General features: G+C 41.4%; 1 protein-coding gene and 1 long non-coding RNA gene across 5 annotated transcripts in view; one reads left to right on the top strand and one right to left on the bottom strand.

Annotated features, from left to right (window-relative positions):
• The window catches only part of LOC125447267 (synaptotagmin-1-like), a 144,936-nt gene extending 131,807 nt beyond the window's left edge, over positions 1 to 13,129 (top strand). For all 3 annotated transcript variants that reach the window (XM_059640563.1, XM_048521561.2, XM_059640564.1), the window contains 3 exons: positions 1,401 to 1,518; positions 9,037 to 9,170; positions 12,345 to 13,129. In XM_059640563.1, coding sequence (XP_059496546.1) covers positions 1,401 to 1,518; positions 9,037 to 9,170; positions 12,345 to 12,554 — 462 coding nt within the window. In that variant the 3' untranslated portion in view covers positions 12,555 to 13,129. The remainder of the gene's footprint in view (positions 1 to 1,400; positions 1,519 to 9,036; positions 9,171 to 12,344) is intronic.
• LOC125447270 (uncharacterized) overlaps positions 1,146 to 19,868 on the bottom strand; it is a 137,702-nt gene continuing 118,979 nt past the window's right edge. For both annotated transcript variants that reach the window (XR_009443025.1, XR_007246528.2), the window contains 2 exons: positions 14,904 to 15,021; positions 1,146 to 2,628 (listed from right to left, as the gene is read on the bottom strand). This is a non-coding gene — a long non-coding RNA (uncharacterized LOC125447270). The remainder of the gene's footprint in view (positions 2,629 to 14,903; positions 15,022 to 19,868) is intronic.

Genomic DNA, 19,868 nt, shown 5'->3' with positions numbered 1-19,868 from the left:
GTGATTACATGTCAATAATTAATCTAGTTTTTTTCATTATTGAATTCAAATTTCACCAGCTGCCTTTGTTGGATTTGAACCCATGTCCTCAGAACGTTAACCTGGGAGTCTGGATTATTAGGACATTGCCATAAGACCACTGCCTTCCCGGTTAGTTACAAGCAAAGACCGTTTGACCCGTCAAGCCCACTCTGCTATTCAATTTGCTCTTGGACGATCTGATTGTGGCTTCAACTCTACTTTTTTATTTAGACCCCACCCTCTCTTGTAGCCTTTGTCTCTTTTGTCAAGAACAGATCTGTTGAAGTCAGCCATAATTCTTCTCTGGGATAGGGAAATCCATAGTAAAGAATGTTTAAAAACAAAAAGAACTCACTCAAAAACAAAAAGCCTGAGAAAGCAATCTGCTGTGGGTAAAGTGGTGTACACTCAATGCAAGTATGAGCTTGGTAGCGCTGCTAACTCACAGCACCAGGGACAGTTTTACCCTCAGGTGACTGTGTGGCATTTGCTGCTTCTCCTGGTGTCCATATGGGTTTCCTCCAGGTGCTTCGGTTTCCTCCCGCAGTCTGAAGATGTGCAGGTTAAGTGGATTGGCTGTGTTCAATTGCCCAGTGTCCAAAGATGGGCAGGATAGGCGACAGGATACGCAGGAATACAGAGATAGGGTAGGACGGTTGACCTGGGTGGGAAGCTCTTCAGAGGGTTGGTACAGACTTGGTGGGCTGAATGGCCTCCTTCCGCACTGTAGGGTTGTTACAATTCTAATCATTCTAGCCACATGTCTGATACATGCTGATCTGAGATCTCTGCTGGGAGCAATGGGTCAGTGCAATGACCTTTAACTTCACAATATATTCTGAGAGGTAACCAAGTACAGAACCCTTTACACCACAGCCAACTGTGCATTATTTATCTGAGAATGCTTGATGGTGGGGCTGAGTGTTTGAAATGGAAATTATTTCATTTCTAAGCACGAAGAACTCTGAGCAACTAAGCTACAATAGCAGCTTACATTATTTTTTAAAAAGGCCTTGAACAAAGATCAATCAAAATTCTATTCAATAACTCAGTAATTTTTACCATGAGGAATAATTTATTTATCATTTGATAATGCAGAATTTTGTCCTGTTTTCCGCAATGCACAATATATTGGTGCAAACAGCAGTCATTTGCACATATATCCATCTGGAAATTTAATATGATGATCGAGAAGGCATCAGAAGCATGACTGATCTAATATTCATTTAAGGTTCAGCTCAAAGCTTTATCCTTTAGATTATATATAAATATGAGTATATTTGCTGTCGTTGCTAAATTTGACAAGTTAATTTGTGATAAACCTTGGTGTCGGATTTCTGTTGTGAAATTTTCAAGAACTTTTTTGTCATTTATTAAAGCAAGAGAAACTGGGCGACATCTGCTTCTCCCTCCGCTATGTCCCGACAGCAGGAAAACTCACAGTCATTGTCCTGGAGGCCAAAAACCTCAAGAAAATGGATGTGGGTGGATTATCAGGTAGGACCTGAAAGCTCTGAAAATAGATTCTGTTTGAAATTGTCCATATCTAAGTCCCCTCTAGAAGTTGGAGTGAGCCACTTTCTTGAACCACTGTGGTCCATAAGGTGTAGGGACACCCACTGTATTATTAGGAAAAGATTTTTGGGTTTTGGGCCCATCATTAGTTAAGGAATGACAGTATAATTCTGAATCATGATATGGTGTGACTTGAAGGGCGACTTTCAAGTAATGATATTCCATGTGCCTGCTGCCTTTGTCCTTCTATATTGCAAAGGTCATGGGTTTGGAAGGCACTGTTGAAGGAGTGTTAGTGAGTGGCTGCACTATATCTCATGGGCGGTACATACAGTGGAGGTGTTGGGAATGAATGCTTAAATTGGTGGATGGGATTGCAATCAAATAGACCATTTTGTCCTAGATGTTGTCAAGTTTCTTGAGTGTCACATGAGCCATTTTAAACGAGACAAGTCACAAGTACTCGCCGACTTGACTTGTTCCTGTACCTAACTTGTTCCTCGTAGATGGTGCATTGTGTTTGGATAGTCAGGAGATGAGTTATTAAGGACCAAATTACTGCAGATGTTGGAATCTGTGCTGAAAACAAAAAATGCTGGAGATCACAGCGGGTCAGGCAGCATCCGTGGAGAGACAGTAAACTAACATGGTGAGTCTAGATGACTCTTCATCGATGTTATTCACCTCGAAACCTAGTGTTTATATAGTTTCTAGTTCAGTTGATCGGTGTCTAGTCAGTGGTACTCCCCACTTGTCTGGGTCGGTACAGCTGACAACATCAACACTCAAGGAACTTGACACCAACATCCAGTACAAATTAGCCTTTTTGATTGGTACCACCTCCACTCTCTTAAATATCAGTTCCCTTCACTATCATCACAGCATTGTTTTAGCAGCACTTCCCCAACTCATGTACCCCACCACCAAAGGGGTGCGTAGGAATACCATCATCTTCATATTCCCCCCTAAGTCACACACCCAAATTGGACAAAAATCTTTATTCCTCCACCATCCTGGAACTTCCTTCTGAAGAGTACGGACTGGAGTAGGATATAAGTTTGGACAGGAGTTTCAGAAGGTCCTCACCACCATCTGTGAAAGGCAATGATGAATGGATAATAAATTCCAGCCTTATTAGCAAAGCCAATATATTTTTTTAAAAAAGAAACAAAGACAGAAATTGCTGGGAAAGCTCAGCAGGTCTGGCAGCATCTGTGAACAAAAATCAGAGTTAACATTTCAGGTCCAGTGAGTATCCCTCAAAACTTTGTTTTTGTTTCTGATTTACAGCATCCACAGTTCTTTTGGTTTTTAACATTGAAAACAAAAGCTTACTTCCTTCCAATTTTTCTTGCTCCCCACAGTTGGCTCCTCATCCTTCTGCCTTTATCCCATTAACTTACCCATTTGACCCATCTGTCTCACCCTCACCAGTCACTGTCTTCCTCTCACCTCTCTTTCTGTTTGTCTTCCTTCTTCATATTCAGGAATTATGATTAATCATTTCTTGTGAGTCAGAGTATATTTACAGGATGATTTTTAACTCTATTTGCATATCCCCCATAAGACATGTATGATCGCATGATCGGCAGTCCCTCACAGGCAATAAATAAACAAATAAACAAACAGCAATGTCCCTGGGTCAGCTTGAGCCTGCAACCTTTCACTTAACAGCTGAACATGCAATCGGTTGTGCGAAAGATACTTGGATACAATCTAGCTGGTGGCATGGTGGCTCACAGCACCAGGGGCCAGCGTTTGATCCCACCCGGGGGCGACTGTCTGTGTGGAGTATGCATGTTCTCCCTGTGTCTGCCTGTGTTTCCTTCCACAGTCCAAAGATGTGCAGGGTAGGTGGATTTATTTTTTAATGGGATGAGGGCATCACTGGCTAGGCAGCATTTATTGTCCATATCTAATTGTCCAGAGGGCAGTTCAGAGTCAACCACATTGCTGTGGGTTTGGAGTCACGTGTAGGTCAGACCAAGGATGGCAGCTTCCTTCCTAAAAGGACATTAGTGCGCCAGATGGATTTTTCCTGACAACTTTCAATGGATTCATGGTCATCATTAGATTCTTAATTCGATATTTTATTGAATTCAAATTCCACCATCTGCCACGGCAGGATTCGAACCCAGGTCCCCAGAACATTATCTAGGCCCCGGATTAACTTTCCAGCAATAATACCACAAAGCCATTGCCTCCCGGGCTAAATTTTTCATAGTGTTCAGATGTGTGGATTAGGTGGGTGATAGAGAGATGGGTCTGGGTGGGATGCTCTGAGGGTCAGTGTGGACTTGTTGGGCTGAAGGGCCTGTTTCCACACTGTTAGGGATTCTATGATGTACAAATGCATGTCAGTATATTTCCCAGTATATAATGGAGTTGTAGTTTAAATCCATTGTGAAAAAACATACATATTTCAGTAACCTGAACAATATATTTCAGAAGGACTTAACACATTTGTTTGTTAGGAAACCAACGAAGGCATCAAGAGACTAAATTCATGCCAGGGATGGTGATTTGTGCAACTATTATTGATCGTCTACAGTGGATGGGGAAGTCGGAGGATAGAGAGTGGGAAGGCATCCTGGAGTTTAATTTCCTTCAATTTGTGCCAGGTCTCCTCGGCTCTTGAACAGTGTCTGACCTCTTCGACCCAAAAATAAAGCAGTGAAAGTTCAGCTTAATGCCATTTTAAAGTAATTTACTCAGCCTGCAAAATTCCATCTCCAGAGTGAATAAATGTAAGTGTACCTTGGGGTCTGAGATTCAACAAAGACCAGAAGTTAAAGCGGTCTGAATTGAATTCAGTCTCCTCATATGTGTGGTCTTATCCATTGAGATCCCTAATTGTGTTTAGATTATTAACACAGCTGGGATGCAGGTGAAAGCTCGTGTAAGTCAGCGCTGGGTTGATTGAAATCATGTCCCAATAGGCTGCTTCCTTAATAGATTTGTTAGGACTCGTGAATGGGTTTCCTTATCATGTAATGGGAAAAGAACTGAGAATTATTTATTATACATAGAAAATGTACATAAAAACAGGCCATTCGGTCTCTTTGTGACTGTACTTGGACTACATCAAAGATCCAGGTGAAGTCAGATTTAGGACAGACAAGGTAGAAATGATAAAATTTCCTACTCAAACAGGAATGATTGAAAAGCCTTGTTGAACATGGGTTTTTTAACAGCAATCCAGTCCAGGAGGTCCTCAAATTACGAATGTCTGACTTACGAAACTGTATGTATGAATGTGATCCCATATCGTGATTAATTTTTAAGGATCTGACATGTGAATGTTCGCTTGTGGTTATAAATGGATATTTTATACTGTATTGTACTGTGTTCCAAATCAATTTAGGAACATACACCGAAATTGAACCCCTCCCTGAGCTGGGGACGGGGTAACGTGACCAGGTTATCACAGGTAATTGAGTCTAATTTCACAATTTGGCTGAGACGGAATCGCAAGTATTGGGTTGGTTGTCCGATTCAAAAACCACAGCACTAACATGCTCATTGAATATTTTATTACACTAATGAAGATTTAAAAGTGCAAGATGTCGGTGGTGTCATTGCTCAAAACAAAGCACCTGAGGTGGCTCATTCACACAGACAAGTTAGCGTGTTTTACACTGACCTAAGCTTCTGGAAACTGGGAGTTATGTGCTAAAAGAGAAAATGGGTATGACTAATCAGAGATTTACAGACATCATGGACAACAGGAGGAGGGTTCATATAATCAAGGACAGAAGTGATAGAAAGAATAATTGAGGACGGCATAAAACAAAAGCAAGGAAGGACTGAGACAATTGGTTCTTTTGAAATCAGGATGTTATAAACAAGGTATTGCCAAATTTAAATACAACTGAATCACTTTTCTGAAAATATCGAACATCATTCTGTACATTGTAGATTTGCCAGTTTGTTAATGTTGAAGGCATTGGTGTATATTACAAAGAAAACAAGGCAGAGGCACTTTAAATAAAAGTACAGGTGGCAATTCTGGACCATAGCAGTTTGTGAAAAGCAATAAATGCTAAATTATTATGATTCCTCTGATATTTGAGTATAAAGACAGGAACAGTCAAACACAATGCTACACCGGATCATGTACAATGCACCCAATTTAGATTCTACCCACTTAAACACCAAAGTGGAAGTGCGGTATAAACTTCTCCAAATCCCAAACCTAACGATGCACCCCTCCAGGATGATAATCCATCCCCATATATCTGATACTCAATCCTGCCATATTACTTGCCACAGATGCCATTCACTTAGTCAGTGAAACTTAGGGCTAATCTCTTTTTCTTTGGGTGAATTGAAACATCATTCTTGTCAATATAACAACAATTTGCACTGACAAAATGGCACTAACAAAACAAACTATTTCCAAGGCACTTGATGTAGATGATAACAGAAGTCAAGTAAATGTGGGGAAGAGTTGATCAAAAGCACAGTCGAGAAGCTGCACTTTGCAGAAACTTTTAAAGATGGGAGCAGTGCAGTGAAATTTCAGAAGGGAATTCCAGGAAATTACTTCAACACAAATTGAAGAACAGCTGTATACAGTCATGACCCCCTTATTTATGGAAGTGAGCAAATGCATTGGAAGCAGTTCAGAGGATTCTTACCAGACTAATGCCCGGACTGCAAAGTGTGGAGCTGGATGAACACAGCAGGCCAAGCAGCATCTCAGGCATCAGCATCTGAGATGCTGCTTGGCCTGCTGTGTTCATCCAGCTCCACACTTTGTTATCTTGGATTGTCCAGCATCTGCAGTTCTCATTATCACTAATACCTGGAATGAGTGGGTTGCCTTATAAGGAAGTTTGGACCGACTAAACTTCTACCTGCTGGACTTTAGACAAGTAAGAGGGGACTTAATTGAAATATATATAAGATCCTGAGGGATCTTGGCAGAGTGGATGTGGAGAGGGTGTTTCCTTTTATAGGACAGTCAACAGTCAGGAACGAGGGATCACCCATTTAAAACAGACGGGCAGCAAGATTTCCTTTCTCCCTCAAGTTCATGAGTGTTTGGAGCTCTCTTCAGAAAAGACGTGAAAGCAGAGTCATAGAGTAATAAGGCAGGGAAACAGGCCCTTCGATCCAACCAGCCCATTGCTGAACTTAATCCCAAACTAAACTAGTCCCACTGCCTGCTCCTGGTCCACATCCCTCCGGAGTCCTTGAATATGTTTAAAGCAGAGGTACATTCTTGTTCAGCAAGGGAGTGAAAAGGGGTATGGGGGAAATGTGGTTAGAGTCAGATTAACCATGATCTTACTGAGTAATGGATCAAGCTCAAAAGGCCTAGTCCTCCCCTTGTTTGTACATTCATACAATGCCATGCCTGTTAAAGTTGACCAAAACCTGAGTGCTGAGCATCCATTCTTGTTTACCAAGTGCTCATTTGCCTGCTAGCCCACTGGAGGGAGGGATACCCTGGGCCAGCTATGGCTGGCTCACTAATCTTTACTTGCTTCACTTCAGCTGGTAACCTGTCCACCTCTTTAAAAAATTAAAATCTAATTTCACAACAAGTTCCTAGCAAGTGTTTAAACACCTTTAGTACATCTCAAAAACAGAGAATGGATCAGTTAGGACTATATTTACTGGAGTTTAGAAGAATGAGTGGGAGGGGAGGAAGTCTTATGTCTATACAATTCTAACAGGATTAGACAGGCTAAATGTAGGAAGGATGTTCCCAATAACCTCGGAGTCCAGAAACAGGGGTTAGGGATATGCAATAGGTCATTTACAACAGAAATGAGGAAAATGCTGTTCACCCAGAGAGTAGGGTGCCTGTGGAATTCTCTGCCACAGATTCAGACCAAAACTTTGAATATTATCAAGAAGGAGTTGGAAACAACTGTCGGCACTAAGGTGATTGAAGGAATGGGCAAAAAGCAGGAACAAGATACTGAGTTAGAAGATTGACCATGATCATATCAAATGGCAAAGCAGGCTCAAAGGGCCAAATGGTCTACTCCTGTTCCTATCTTCCTATAGTCTGTGTTTCAAAACATCTTCAATTGGCCTTAATTGGGATGAGATTAGGATTCCTTTTCCAATATCTCCCCTGCCCCCTTCTGCACTCATGAAATTGACATGCCCAATCCCACCCTCAACCCCACCAAGTCTGGCCTTCAATCTCAAAGTGGGTCATGAGTATTCGGCTCTAGAGTTTTTAATCCAGTGGATTGGAGTATCGAGACTATTGGAGATGAGCAAGGAGCTGGTAAATGCTTTATTAGTATCAGGGTCCAAATTGTGTAATTTTGATTGTGTTGGAGCTTCTCTGAAATAGCATAGAGAGGGCTAATGAGAAAGGGTATGTGATGTCAAGGAGCAGCAGGTTCTGAATTACAGGCAGATCTTTAGCTAATCTTTTTTCTGATCTCCCCCTCTCTTTCAGGGTCAATTAGCAATGGAGTGAATGCACAGAAGCTACCTTTTAGCCCTTTTGTTCACGCTAGCCTTAAAAGACCTATCTGATCTAATCCAGATTTCCCTCTTGTACATATCCTTATAGTTTATGGCATTTCAGGTATATTTCCAAGGGTTTTTGAGTACATTGAAGCTTTTAGCCTCCCAGAACCCTTTCAGACAGAGTTTCAAATCCTCATCACTCTACAGCTGAAAAGAAATTCATCCAAATCCTTCTGCCAATTACTTTAAATCTATGACATCCTAGTTACAAATCTTCCTGTTAAAGAAACATGGTCCTGTCCATCCATTCTCTCTACGTCCCATAAAATGTCATAAACTGCCTTTAAAATACCCCTCAATATCATTTGTCTAAATAATGCAATTTCACCGTAACCAATCTCTCGTCTTCGCTGAAAATTTCCAGTCCCACCAACAACCTCATAAATCTCTTCTATACCATGAAACAAATAAATTCCACTTAATGCTAGCTCTAAAGGTTTCTGGAGTTGTTGGTTGGTTTGCCGAGCTGACTGGGCTTCATGCTTTTGTTTTGTCTCCCTTCTAGGTGATATCACCAGTACTGTCTAGCCTCCATTGAAGCATTATTGTTCTACCATCTGTCCTGGCAGGATTTGAACCTAGGTCCCCAGAACATTACCCAGGTCTCTGAATTAACAGCCCAATAGTAATACTACTAGGTCATCACCTCCCAACTGAAAATTGTTGCAGTAGCCCATGTGATGACAAGGTCTGGTATGTGGTTGAGGCTAACAACAAGGGAAACAGTGCTCAGGCCCTAAAATGATTTAACTCAATATTGAGTCCCAAAGGCTGAAGAGTCCCGAAATGGAAAATAAGATGATGTTCTTCCAGTTTGTGTTGAGCTTTGCTGGAGCACTGCAGCAAGCCTGAGTCAGAGATGTTGGCTGGGAAACAGAGCGGTATATTCAGGTGGCAAGTAACAGTAATCCACTAAGAGAGTTCAATACTCATTAAGAACTTTGTATTAAGCCTTCTGATTTGTCATTTTATACCTAATTCATTCCATGTCTACCTTAGATCCATACGTGAAGATCCACCTCATGCAGAATGGCAAGAGGCTGAAGAAAAAGAAGACTACCATCAAGAAAAACACCTTGAATCCATATTACAACGAGTCATTCAGCTTTGAAGTACCCTTTGAACAGATTCAGGTATGGCCAGGCATTTTATATTCAACTGTAAAAGCCCCATCAGATTTCAATTGTGCATTTCTGCTAACAGAGCACCAACTAAAAATTGGAGGACAGATTTGAAAACATCTGACAAATATAAAATTCATGGAACAGCCTTGAAATGAAGCTTGCAGCTCTGGATCTTACCATGTGTAAAATCAGTTCTGTGAATCCAATATTTTCACCTTTCATTTTTCTGAGTTTCCATGGTAACTTCTGAGGTCAACAATGCATTCCTACAATCCTTTATTTAAAAGCATTTTTGACATCGACACATTTTGAAATCTGGAACAATCTCTTTTGTTGTGCGGGTTGTGGTATTTCTATAGGTCACCCTAATTTCTGACTGTTATTTCTAAGCAGGAGCTATTGAGAAATCAACAATCCCTAACAACCCAAACCTGTTTTGTTAATTTTGTTTTGAGTTGCATTTATCTTCACAGGTTCCAAAGGTACCATATCCCTATGTCTGCCTAAGTGTGTAACACAAATGTCTACAAGCTGCTGCAACAACAGTCCCTCTTTGTATTGAGGCAATCAGCAGTAAAGACTTTCCACTGATCTCTATCTGTATTCTGTCAGGAAAAAAATCACATTTCTGGCACACATTCACATTCTGCTGCATTTTTACAAGAATGCCCAATTACTTTCATTAATTCATGGTATGTGGGCATCGATGGCTGGGCCCAGCATTTATTGTCCAACCCAAGATGCCCCTGAGAAAGTGATGGTGAGCTGCCTTCTTGAACCACTGTGGTCTATTTGCTGTAGGTAGACTCACAGTGACATGAGGGAGAGAATTCCCAGGATTTTGACTCAGCAACATTGAAGGAATGGTGATATACTTCCAAGTCAGGATGGTGGGGACTTTGGGGAAGCTTGTAGGTGATGGTGTTCCCATGTATCTGCTGCCATTGTTCTTCGAGATGGTAGTAGTCATGGAATTGGAAGTTGTTGCCTAAACAGCCTTGATGAATTTCTTCGATGCGTGTGATAGACCATACGCCCTGCTAAAACTGAGCATCTGTGATGGAAGGAATGAATATTTGTGGAATGTTCATGAATGACAGATAGGGAAGGAATTGTACCCATACCATGATTGTGATTCTCCAATACAAAAAATCCTTTATCCTCCTTTCCTGAATTTGCTACAACACTATACAATTATATAGTCAGCTGCAACTCTTACCCTACTGAATAAGCCAGGACTCTACTGTTACACAGTAACTTATTAGTTACTGAATAAATGGCAATTCCATTTATAAGGCCATAAAACATAGGAGCAGTAGTAGGCCAACCAGCCCACTGAGTGTGCTTCACCGTTCAGTGAGGTTGTGGCTGATCTGGTAACCTCCTCATCTCCACTTTCTTGCCTTTTCCCTGTAACCCTTAATTCCCCTCTAATCATAAAACTGTTTTCCTCAACCTTGAATATACTTAATGACCGAGCTTAGACAGCCCTCTGTAGTAAAAGAATTCCACAGATTCATTACCCTCCAGGAGAAGAAAATTTTCCTCAGCTCAGTCTTAAATGTGTAACACTTATTCTGAGATGGTGCCCTCTGGTCTTGGACTTTCCTACAAGGGGAAATAACCTTTCTGCATTGTCGTAGATTCATTGAGATATACAGCAAGGAAATTGACCCTTTGGTCTATGCCAATTAATCTAGTCCCATTTGCCAGCATTTAGCCCAATTCCCTCTAGACCCTTCCTATTCGTATACTCATCTGGATGCCTTACAAATGTTGTAATTGTACCAGCCTCCACCACTTCTTCTGGCAGCTCGTTCCATGATCCAACACCCTCTGTATGAAAAAATTGTCCCTCAGGTCCCTTTTAAATCTTTCCCCACTGGCCTTAAATCTACATCCTCTAGTTTTGGACACCCCTACCCTGGGAAACAGACTTTGACTATTCATCCGATCCATGCCACTCATGGTTTTATAAACATCTATAAAGTCATCCCTCAGCCTCTTATGCTCCAAGGGAAAAAGCCCCAGTCTATTCAGCCTCTCCCTATAGCTCGAACTAGTTAACCCTGGCAACACCCTTTAAATCTTTTCTGAACCCTTTCAAGTTTCAAAACATCTTTCCTATTGCAGAGAGACCAGAACTGAATACAGTATTTCAAAAGTGGCCTAATTGATGTCCTGTACAGCTGCAACACGACCTCCCCAACTTCTATATCTAGTGAAGTCCTCCAAAAATCTTGTATATTTCAACAGTGTTGCCTCATTCTTCCAAACTCCAATGAATGTAGGCCCAACCTACTGAACCTCTCCTCATAAAATAAGCCCTCTACACCTGGTATTAGCCTAGTGAACCCTTCTCTCAATTGCCTCCAATGCAGTATATCAAATGCACAGTGGATAGCCTTTACCCACCTGAGCAAACAGGAATTCTGCACACTTCCACACTTACTACCTCACTTAATGCAATGATCATGTGTGATGAGTAATTTGCAGGTGAGCAGTAACTCTATTCAGTTACGTTATGAGTAATTCCTACCTCATGAGCAAATACACTTGGACAGCACATATTATTTTCAAGAGACTGTTTTAATCCCAGACCCATTTGTATTTTTATTTCATTACCTGACATGTAACTGAATAAACAGTGACTGTCCAGAGTCTCAATACATATCCTAATAGTTAAAGGAGGAACAATACTTAGAATGTTGATTCATGAATGAATCTGAAAGTTCAGTTCACTTTGGGCACAGATTAACATCATCTGTGCTCCGGGAAGGGCTTTGGAGTAGAATCTGTTCCCTTCTCTGTGGCCAGATTCTGGAGTTCCAAATGTTGTGTTTGATGCTTCTGCACCCATCCTTATCCCTGTTGAGGCATTATATTTTGGGGGCAAGAGTGGAAGTCAGGCATGTTGATTGCCCACAAGACACTTGGGACATTTTGATGGAAATAGCCTCCACGATGGACCCGGTAAAGTACCACACTGATGCTTCCATTGTCTAATGTGCCACGGTGATTCGGATTGCCTGTTTCAGATTTCAATAGGTAGGAACTTCTTTCCTTTGAGTATCTGGCTGACCAGCATTCCCGGCTGGGGCCACCTGGTCGAGTACTGTTGAGGTTCACCTTTGCCAAAATGCCTACAACCATTCTCACATTTTCTTGCCATTCATCTTCCAGAAAGTCCAGGTGGTCATTACCGTGCTGGATTATGACAAGCTGGGAAAGAATGAAGCTATTGGCAAGTGTTTTGTGGGATGCAATGCCACCGGTGCTGAACTTCGACACTGGTCCGACATGCTCTCCAACCCGCGAAGGCCTATCGCTCAATGGCACACCCTCCAGCCTGAAGAAGATGTTGACATTGCCCTGGGAATCAAGACGTCGTGATAGCGTGCTGAGGCCATTAGGAGTTGTAGTAGTTGACTAAGCTTTGAACAGCCGTTTGTTTTTCTTTTGTGGCTATTTGTAAAATATATAACAAACAAGTTGTTGATGAGCCTACACATGTACTTGTTTCAGGATGTCACAGTATGCTCAGAATAATCTTGAATAAGTCCAGGTGCTTCTCTATTTTCCAGGCAGTCTGTGCTCAATGATAATATTCAAGGGACTGTTTTTATCCCAGACCTGATTGTATTGTTATTCCTATTATCTGATTGTGTAGCGTTATGCCTATGTTGTCAGCAGGAAGTTGAAATGGAAGAGAACAAGGGCCTTGGGCTGAAGAGGGTGGAGGGACAAGAAACTACAGCAGAAAAATAAATTGTAAGAGAAAAAGAAGAAAAAATGAAAACAAACTGAAAAGAAACACAGAAAATGGAATGAAGGAAGAAAGAGATACAGGGGATGGTCTGTACACTGTCCTCCAAAAAATGTGATCAGGGACTTCAGTGAACAGGCAGAATTCTATTTTGTGAACAGAAGTATGATCTGTTGAATAAAACTTAAGTTATTGTTCCTCATGTTTCTGTAACTGCTGGTTGTGTTTGGAACACTGTTTCTTCATGGTATTAATATGTTTACATGTTTAGCACATGAACAGACCAAGCATCTCTCTGTTGCAACATCACACAACTCTGAGCCAACACCAATATCAACTTAGGAGATAACAAGGTGTAGAGCTGGATAAACACAGCAGGCCAAGCAGCATCTTAGGAGCAGAAAAGCTGACATTTCAGGCTTAGACCCTTCATCAGAAATATCAACTTGTATTTATAAAGGGTGTTTTATATTTAAAACATCGCACGGCACTTCACAGGGCCACTGTTGCACAAAACATGACACCAAACCACATAAGATGACCAAATGTTTGGACAAAGACATAAGTTTTATGGAGTGGACTTAAATCATAGAATTCCTACAGTGCAGAAGCAGGGCTTTTGGCCCAACAAGTCCATATCAACATCCAAACAACATCCTACCCAGAATCACTCCCCCTACCCCATCCCGGTGATTCTGCAATTCTAATTGGCTAATACACCGAACCTGCATATCTTTGGACTGTGGGAGGAAACCAGAGCAGCCAGATGAAAGGAGTGAAGCACGGTAGAGTGCTGGAAAGGGTTAGCGAAGGACTTTCGGAGCCTAGAGTCTGGGTAGCTGAAGGTATGGCTAAAATTTTTAAAAATCAGTGATGCTCAGAGGGCCAGTGTTGGCCGAAACCAGATATTTGGAGGGTTGTATGAGATCAAATCTCACCTGACACATGGTGACCCTCAGGTTAAACCAGCACTAGCCAGATGTCTAATAGGAGAGCAGTCTAATGGTTTTCTGGGGCTATGGTGACAACAACTTTAGAGCAGAAGGGATTAAAGATAAAATTGCCAAAGTCCTTCTGGACCATTGGGCTGCTCACTCATTAGAGAGAGAAACAACTGGTGGTGGTTTAACCTGAGGGTCATCATGCCTCAGATGAGGGGAGAGGTAGAGAAGTCCTTCATGGTAACCTCAGCTGATGTCAGAATTGAACCCAGACTGTTGGCATCACTCTGAATTGCAAGACTGTGATCTAGCCAATTGAAGCTAACCACCCCACATCCTGAGACAAAAATTACAAAGATAAGAGATAACCGAGATTGAGACACCTTTACAAGGATAACTTTGCCTAGGATTGAGATGCAACAAAGAACCATTTCCTTTCTTATTTTCCATAAGAGTTCAAGAGTTATTTAAATGGAATGTCAAGAGGGTAATTTGAAATCTCTTCTGATTAATTCAGGAGCACATGTTGAGAGCATTGTTGGCTGAATAAGAGCTTCAACAGAACGACTGCAAAAGTTTAAAGTCAGATGTATGTTCAGGCTGCATGATTGATAGTTGCACCAAATGGTTGTGTCGCCCATTAAATGATCAGTGAAGGCTTTAGTGTCTATTAAATGATCGGTAAATTGGAATTACAGATAAAAAGCCTGCTGTCATTGCAGATGTGGCTCTGAAGCCCGTGAACGCTATGGAAATGCTATGTGGGCCTGCAGCACAGAGAAATAAACTAAATTTATAGAATCATACAGAAGGACCATCTGGGCCATTCATAATTCTGAGCCAACACATTGATGGAGCTATCCATTTAGTAAAGCCTTCTTCCCTAATCTCTGCCCTTAGCCCTGTGATCGTTTCCTGTTTGAGCACCTATTCAATTCCCTTTCAGGAGTCAATACTTCATCTGCCTTCACCAACCCCCAAGGCAGTCCTTTCCACATCAGGTTATGCAATGTAAAGGTAAAATTCTCACCTTACCTCTGGCCCTTTTGCAATTTCCTTTAAATTTTTCTCCAATTGCTTTCTTTTGGACAACCAGCATTTCATTTTGAAACAAAAACAGAATGCTGGAGAAATTCAGCAGGTCTGGTAGCATCTGTAGAGACAGAAAGAGAGTTAACATTTAGAATCTTGGCTTCATTGCTCAGACCTGTGAGTATAGGAGTTTGGGGTGTTATGTTGAGGTTGTGCAGGTTGTTGGTCTAGAGTAACAAGGTGGAAGATGAGGGTGTTATTCAAGCAGCAGCTTTCTTACATTTAGATCCCACTTTGTGCAAAGATTTCCTGCAAATTTGTATGTGATAACCTGCAGTGTAAGAAGAAAAAGAAGAAAGGTTTGGAGCGGTATGAGCCAGGAGCAGGAAGGTGGGACTAGTTTACTTTGGAGTTATGTTCGGCTCGGATTGGTTGGACTGAGGATCTGTTTCTGGCAGTATGATCGATGACTTTATAGCTCTCAGGATCATGGTTGATGCTATATGGTGCTGTTTTTGCCCGATAATCTTTGGATAATTTTCTCCATTATTAGGTACCGTGGAACAAATGCATTAAGCATTGGAAGTGTAGCCCTGTAATTACTCCGGGAGATCAGAGGGCCATCACTCAATCCTTTCTTATGTATATCTTTTGGCGATATAAATTTATTCATCTAAACAGGCCTGCCTGCGGTTTAATACAGCAGACAAAGGAATGACATACAAGCACATTAATCAGCCACCCATTGATCTCACTAACAGCAAGCTCAAGATTTGTATCTCTTGATACGAGGCATTTCCAAACACCCCAAGGTGTACCTCTTTAGGCCACATACTATGTCAGGTGGTTCTGGGGACACTATTTCTATAGGCATAGCAGTGTGTTTGAAAGTAGAAGACTGTGATTAAGATGCCGGCTGGGTATCTACCACTGCCTACATTTCTGCAACTCAATAATGTCGAGAAAAATTGCAATTTTTCATTGTAGAAGTTTTAGTGTGGTTTCCTGTTGTCACAAGATAATGAGCTCAGCTGAAGAACATGGTAGCTAATAGGGGACCTCATTATAGTGCATAAAATATTAAATGGTGCAGATGAGGCATACCCAGGATATTACTTCAAAGTAGGGCAAACTGATAGGACACACATAGAAAAGTAAAACCAATTAGAGGAAGAACTTTTGACAAAAGATGATAAATGTTTGGGCTAATGCGTCCGGTGGTGGTTGCAGAGATTAAAGTGAATTTTCGGGTCGGAGAGTAAAGATGCTCCAAATTTCAATGAGTTCAATCACCCTTATTCCATCCTAATGTCTTATTTAAGATAAGCATTTGCCAAACAATTTTGCCAAACTGTTTTTTTTTAAATTGTGTTAGGGTGCCCCTTTGAGGAAAAAGTCAATCATTACAAGTGCTGTATTTTTTTGTTCTGATTCTAAACGTGCATTAAGTCTTCATTTCCTTGACCGAAATAATTATATATGCACTGATAAATGTTTTTATTTACTTCTTCATTTCTCTTCTGTGGAGTTACCTTGCATCATGCAGGTGAAAAGGTAGGCTGTAAATTTCATTTCAACCTTAAAGACAGTCATTCAAAAAAGGGCAGTTTGCTTTCTGATTCTGATTAACACTCCTCTTGACAATCACTCATCCGAGTAGTCACCAATTAGTCATTATGTTGCTGGAGGGAGAAGGAGGAATTGCTTGAGCTATTCGCAGAGTAGAAGTGAGAGGGTGCATCAACAATCTGCATTAAGGTAGCACCTTAAAGTTTGGTTCGCTCAATTAGCTGGAAGGCTAGTTTGCAATGCCAACAGTGAGAGTGAATTCCCACACTGTCTGAGGTTACCATGAAGGTCCTGCCTTCTCAACTCACCTCTTGCCTAAGGCTTAGTGACCTGGCAAAATGGCATGGCGGCAGCTCAGTGGTTAGCATTGTTGCCTGGTGGCACCAGGAATTTGGATTTGATTCTAGTTTTGGGTGACTGTGTGGAGTTCTCTCCATATCCATGTGAGTTTCATCCAAGTGCTCTAGTTTCCTGCCGCAGTCCAAAGATGTGCAGATTAGGTAATAGCTGCTCTAAATTGCCTGTAGTGTCTAGGGATGTGCAGGCTAGGTGGATTAGCCATGGGAAATGTGGGGTTACAGGGATAGGGTGGGACGTGTTCAGAAGGTCAATGCTGACTTGATGGGCCAGGCCCCTTTCTGTACTGTAAGGATTTTATATTTACTTCTATTTTGTGTAATTACAGGTAACAAAATGGTTTACATGATCACTCTTTTTGATATTTGATGTAAATCTTATTTCCCAAGTGACAAAAGAATGATACCTAAACTACAAAATTGTCCAATTAGAAAAGACTGAATCGACAGAGGCCATTTTCTCTAGAGGTTACGACAGAGATGTGGCCATGATATGGGTCTTTAAAATGTTGAAGGGTTTGATTAGATTGATATAATGCATATGCACATTACTGAGAAAACAGATGACAATTTGTTTTCTTGTGCAATATATTACTGTGTAACTAGAGAAAATGTATCCAATTGCAGCACCAGAGTTAGATCTCAGAAATACAAGACAACCAATCATAAACCCAATCAGGGAAAATCAATTTACCCAGATATGTACGTCATTACCAAATAGAATGGTTAGGGCAGATTTTATTGATGTACTTAATGGGACAAAGAATGGAAGAAAAAGATTTGTATTTATAAAACATCTTCATGAATTCCTAAAAACCAAAGAACCAATGACGTGCTTCAAAGCGTAGTCACTGTTATGATGTAGAAATAGAATGGATCCAGCACAGGAATCCTTTTAGCCCATCGAAATGGGCCAGCTCTCTTTAGGAAGAATTTAGACAGTTCCACACCCATACCTTTTCTCTGTAACCCAGCTATTTGTTCTTCCTTGGGGTGCTCACCCAATTCATTTTGGAAGCCATGACTGTGTCCCAGTTTACAGGCAATGTACCAGGTAAAAGTGGTGGCATTGTGGTCAAGTCTCTAGATTAGCAACATAGAGTCCCAGGCACCAGATCCAATCCCACCTGAGTAGGTGATGACAGTTGAAATCAATTAATGACATTTGAACTTGAAAGGTACTGATGACCATGAACAATTGTCAATAAAAACTCATTGAGTTTGAGAATGCCCTCTGTGGAAGGAATCCAGCCTACATACCACTCTAAAGCCATAACAATGCGCTGGACTCTCAAGTGCCCTCTGGAATGTTCTAGCAAACCATTACAGAAAAATCAAAGAGGAATAAAGCAAGATGGACATCTGACATTGATCTAAGCAATAGAAACGGCAATGGCACACCCAGTCGTGTCAATCCTGTAAGATCTCCTTATAGCGGAGGTGCCAATGTTGGACTGGCGTGGAGTCATAGAGTTATACAGCACGGAAACAGACCATTCAGTCCAACTGATCTGAGCCAACTAGACATCCCAATCTGACCCAGTCCCATTTGCCAGCATTTGGCCCTTATCCCTCAAACCCTTCCTATTCATGTACCCATCCAGACGCCTTTTAAATGTTGTAATTGTACCAGCCTCCACCACTTCCTCTGGCAGCTCATTCCATACACGCACCAACCTCTGCATGAAAAAGTTACCCCCACAGGTCCTTTTTTCTTCTCATTTTAAACTTCTGTCCTCTAGGTTTGGAATTCCACCCTAGGCCTTGACTATTCACCCTATCCATGCCCATAATGATTTTATAAACCTCTATAAGGTCACCTCTTATCCTCTGAAGCTCCAGGGTAAAAGCCCCAGCCTATTCAGTCTTTCCCTATAGCTCAACCCTCCAGTCCCAGCTACATCCTTGTGAATCTTTTCTGTGCCGTCTCAAGTTTGACAATATTCTTCCTATAGAAGGGTGACCAGAATTGCACACAGTATTCAAAAAGTGGGTTAACTAATATGCACATGATGTCCAAAATCCAATATTCAATGTTATTATCAATGAAAGCAACTGTGTTAAATGTCTTCTATGTCACCCTGAGCAACTGTGGCTCCTTTTCAAGGAATTATGCACCTGTACCCTGGGTCTCCTAGTTTTGAAATTCTCCCATCTGGAAGTTTGGAGCTAAAGCTGTCCCATGATGTAGTCGAGCAGCAGCCTGACATTGTCAAAAAAATCAGGAAATGGTTCCTTGCAATGTGCCAGCCCTGGGTGTGTCTTTTCCCACTGGCAGGACTAAGTCTCTGCAGGTGATGACACAGTGATGTCCAACTGGAGGGAGATGCTCTGGGAGTCCTTAACATGGCATCAGGATAAACATGGACAACAAAACCTCCTGCTGATTACCACCCCACATCCCCCTCAGCTGATGAAACCTCCCACGTTGAACATCATTTGGAAGGAGCACTGAAGTAGGAAGGACATGGAATATTACCTGGTTGGGGGACTTCAATGTCTATCATCAACAATAGTTTGTCAGCAGCCTGACATCTAAGCACTGCTTGATCTAGCGTGGTATCAAGGAGCCCTCGCAGAAAATTGAGTCAACCATTTTCAGCTGCTCCGTCCATGACCTTCCCTCTTTCATTACATCAGAACTGGTGATGTTTGCTGATGATTCTAAAATGTTTAGAATCATTCACAAATCCCCAGATACCAAAGAACACTATTGCTTATATGCAGCAGGATCTGAACAACATTCAGACTTGGGTTGATAGGTGGGAAGTAACATTCATGACTGGCAATGACCAACTCCAGCAAGCGAGACCCTAACCATCATCCCTTGATGTTCAATAGCATTACTAATGCTGAATGCTAATATTCAAGCAACACGATACCACCTAAACAAATACTGGCCTTGCTAATAACACCTACTTGGGTGAATTCATTTTTTTCTAAATGCTGTACTTGCCACTTCCTGGAGCAGTGACTGAACTGGGCCATGTTTCAGAATTCTAGCATCTGCAGTATTTTGCATTTGTACAGACAACAGCAAGGA

The sequence above is a fragment of the Stegostoma tigrinum genome, chromosome 38, assembly GCF_030684315.1.
Source record: "Stegostoma tigrinum isolate sSteTig4 chromosome 38, sSteTig4.hap1, whole genome shotgun sequence".
NCBI lineage: Eukaryota > Metazoa > Chordata > Chondrichthyes > Orectolobiformes > Stegostomatidae > Stegostoma > Stegostoma tigrinum.
Note: the sequence above shows the minus strand (reverse complement) of the source record. Positions and strands in the feature narration are given on the sequence as shown.